The sequence below is a fragment of the Lipotes vexillifer genome, unplaced genomic scaffold, assembly GCF_000442215.2.
Source record: "Lipotes vexillifer unplaced genomic scaffold, Lipotes_vexillifer_v1.1 scaffold23, whole genome shotgun sequence".
Lineage (NCBI taxonomy): Eukaryota > Metazoa > Chordata > Mammalia > Artiodactyla > Lipotidae > Lipotes > Lipotes vexillifer.
Window position 1 is genome coordinate 3,201,582 of NW_006796283.1, and position 2,428 is coordinate 3,204,009.

General features: G+C 67.8%; 1 protein-coding gene across 1 annotated transcript in view; it reads left to right on the forward strand.

The window, feature by feature from the left end:
• The window catches only part of ZFPM1 (zinc finger protein, FOG family member 1), a 44,565-nt gene that overhangs the window by 36,583 nt on the left and 5,554 nt on the right, over window positions 1-2,428 (forward strand). Inside the window, exon 6 of the mRNA XM_007468470.1 lies at window positions 1,109-1,318. Within this exon, the coding sequence (XP_007468532.1) occupies window positions 1,109-1,318 (210 nt within the window). The remainder of the gene's footprint in view (window positions 1-1,108; window positions 1,319-2,428) is intronic.

Sequence of the window (2,428 nt, forward strand, 5' to 3'; positions counted from 1 at the left end):
GCAGGTCCGGGGGAGGATGTGGGGGTAGACACGTGACTTCTCCAGCCAAGCAAGAGCCACGCACCGCAGCGTGGCCACGGGAAATCCACCTCCTCCTTCCGGGGCGGGGGGCCTCCGCTTTGGTAGAATGTTCTGGGGGTGTCACCCTCACATCGCCTCCTGAGCACACTGGACTAAATGTCCTGTGGACAGCCTCGTTTCAGGGCAGAGCCGAAGGCCCCTGGAGGTGGGCAGGGGCAAGCTGGGCTGCTGCTCCAACACCTCCCCAGCCACGCCCCACCTGGGGGCCTCCAGGGCACAGCAGGGGTCAGAGCAGGTGCTGAGGTCAGCATCCGGGGACCTGAGCCGCCCATCTGCCCTGCCGTTGACCCTGAGGACCTGGCTAGCACAGCACCCGTGTGCCTGTTTCCCCCTCTGTAGGGGGAGAGGACCCCGGCCCACCCTCCCTGCTTTGGGGTGCTCTAAGGACCCAGAGAGCAGCTGGAAAGCACGGGAGGGCCTAGGTTGGCAGCAGGTGCCCAGATGGGGGTACGTACACCTGGCGGGGACATGGCCCAGTTAGCAGTGCCTGGCCTGCACCCCCTGCTCGCCTGGTCAACAGGGTTCATCTGCCCGGGCAGGACAAGGGTCCCTGCGGTGTTGACGCTAGCCAGGTGGCCTGGTCCCGTGGGCAGCTCAGCCCTGGTCCTGTTGGCCAAGGTTGCCCCCCGCAGGCCACCGTGGCAACAGCGGCGCTGGCTGAGTCGCGAGGAGCTGGGAGGCCTTTCTAGGGCGCTGGTGAGCGGCTCCCAAGCCCTCCCGGCCGCTCTGCTCCCCTCTCCCCGAAGAGGGCCCTCCCGCCCCGACGGACACAGGCAGGGAAGCCCAAAGAGCAGGCAACACCTAGTCGCCCTGAGGAGGCAGGCGCGCCACGGAAACCAGCCGGCCACTGCTGCGATCCCGGGTGTGGCCTCGCCCCGGCCACCACGCCGGCTTCGGAACCCCCATGCCTGAGCTGGGGCGGCGCGGAGGGCATCGGGAGGATGAGATGGGCAGGGGTCTTTGCAGAGGCGCGGCCGTGGTGGCCTGGGGCTGCTGGCGCCCCGTCACAGACGCCCTCCCCCCGCAGATGGCGCCCTCTGGTGCAAGCTCACCAGGCCGGTGGCCGCGGGCGGACGGCTGAGCGTGCTTCTCGCGGCCGAGCCCCACAGTGCCCCCAGCCAGCCTGTGAAGGAGCCGGCGGAGCCCGAGGGCCTGGCCCCCTCCCCCGCCGCCGACATCCAGCTCCTGCCCCAGCAGGCGGGCATGGCGTCCATCCTCGCGACTGCAGTTGTCAACAGTGAGTAACCCGCTGCCTGCCCGCCCCCCACCCCAGGCTCAGAGCTGCAGGCAGTGCCCAGCTCAGGATCTGCAAAGACTGGTCACCACTGCCACCTGAGCAGAGGAGGGCATGTGCCCCGGGGGCATGCACAGGGGCCTAGCAGTGGGGTTCCAGGAGGGGCTCCAGGGTGCAGTCAGCGTGCAGGGGGCCACGTGGTGAGCTCCCAGATGCTGACGGGGAGGCGGGCCCACAGCCTTCCCGGAGGCTCTGCAGCAGAGCGGGCTTCTCACCGTGGCGCCTCTGGCACACGCTCCGTGGGGCCCGGAAGGCCCCTCTAGATCACCAGCTGGAGAGGCCACGCGGGGCAGGGATGGAGTCTTGGACACATGCACCGTGGGGTGCCCAGCAGCAGCCCTGCCCTCGCCCACTAGACGCTGGTACCATCCCCACCTCCCAGTTGTGAAGGACGTGGCCAAGTGTCCCCTGGGGCAGAGCCGCCAGTGAGGAGAGCTACAGTGGAGGGACCACGTTTGTCACTCACTGCTCCCCACAAGCAGCGGAGGGGGTCTGAGAACCGATGAGATTCACTCGTTTCTCAAATCCTCGTTCAACGTCCACACCAAACCAAGCGGTCAAGGCACTGGCGTCACCGAGGTGGGGACAGCTGCCCGCCCTGAGGGGGCAGCCTTACTGGGGGGGCAGGCGGCCGCAGGCACACCCACCAAGGAGGGCAAGTGGTGACGTGGGCAGTGGCTGGGGTGCTCGGGAGACCCGCGCGCCGGGGAGAGCAGCTGAGCGGACAGCCCGGGCCCAGCGAGACGGCCACCGTGGCCAGAGCCAGACTCCGAGGGTGGCCCCGGACCAGGGCTGGGATTCCTTCTCAGAGAAAAGACCGCGGCAGGGGGCTTTCAAGCAGCAAAGGGTACGACCCCATTTAGTTCTAAAATTGCATGGCTGCTAGAGGGAGACTGTAGGCTTGTAAAATTGGGAGAAAAGTGACCTTTTTAAGCAAGTCAAACGTGACGACGGCTTTAAGCAGGTGGAGGCACCATGGCAGAGGCCAGAGGGGCACTGGAGTGAACAGGGCCTGCCGGGGCCGCGGGTGGGGGGGGGGGGGACACGGCCGGG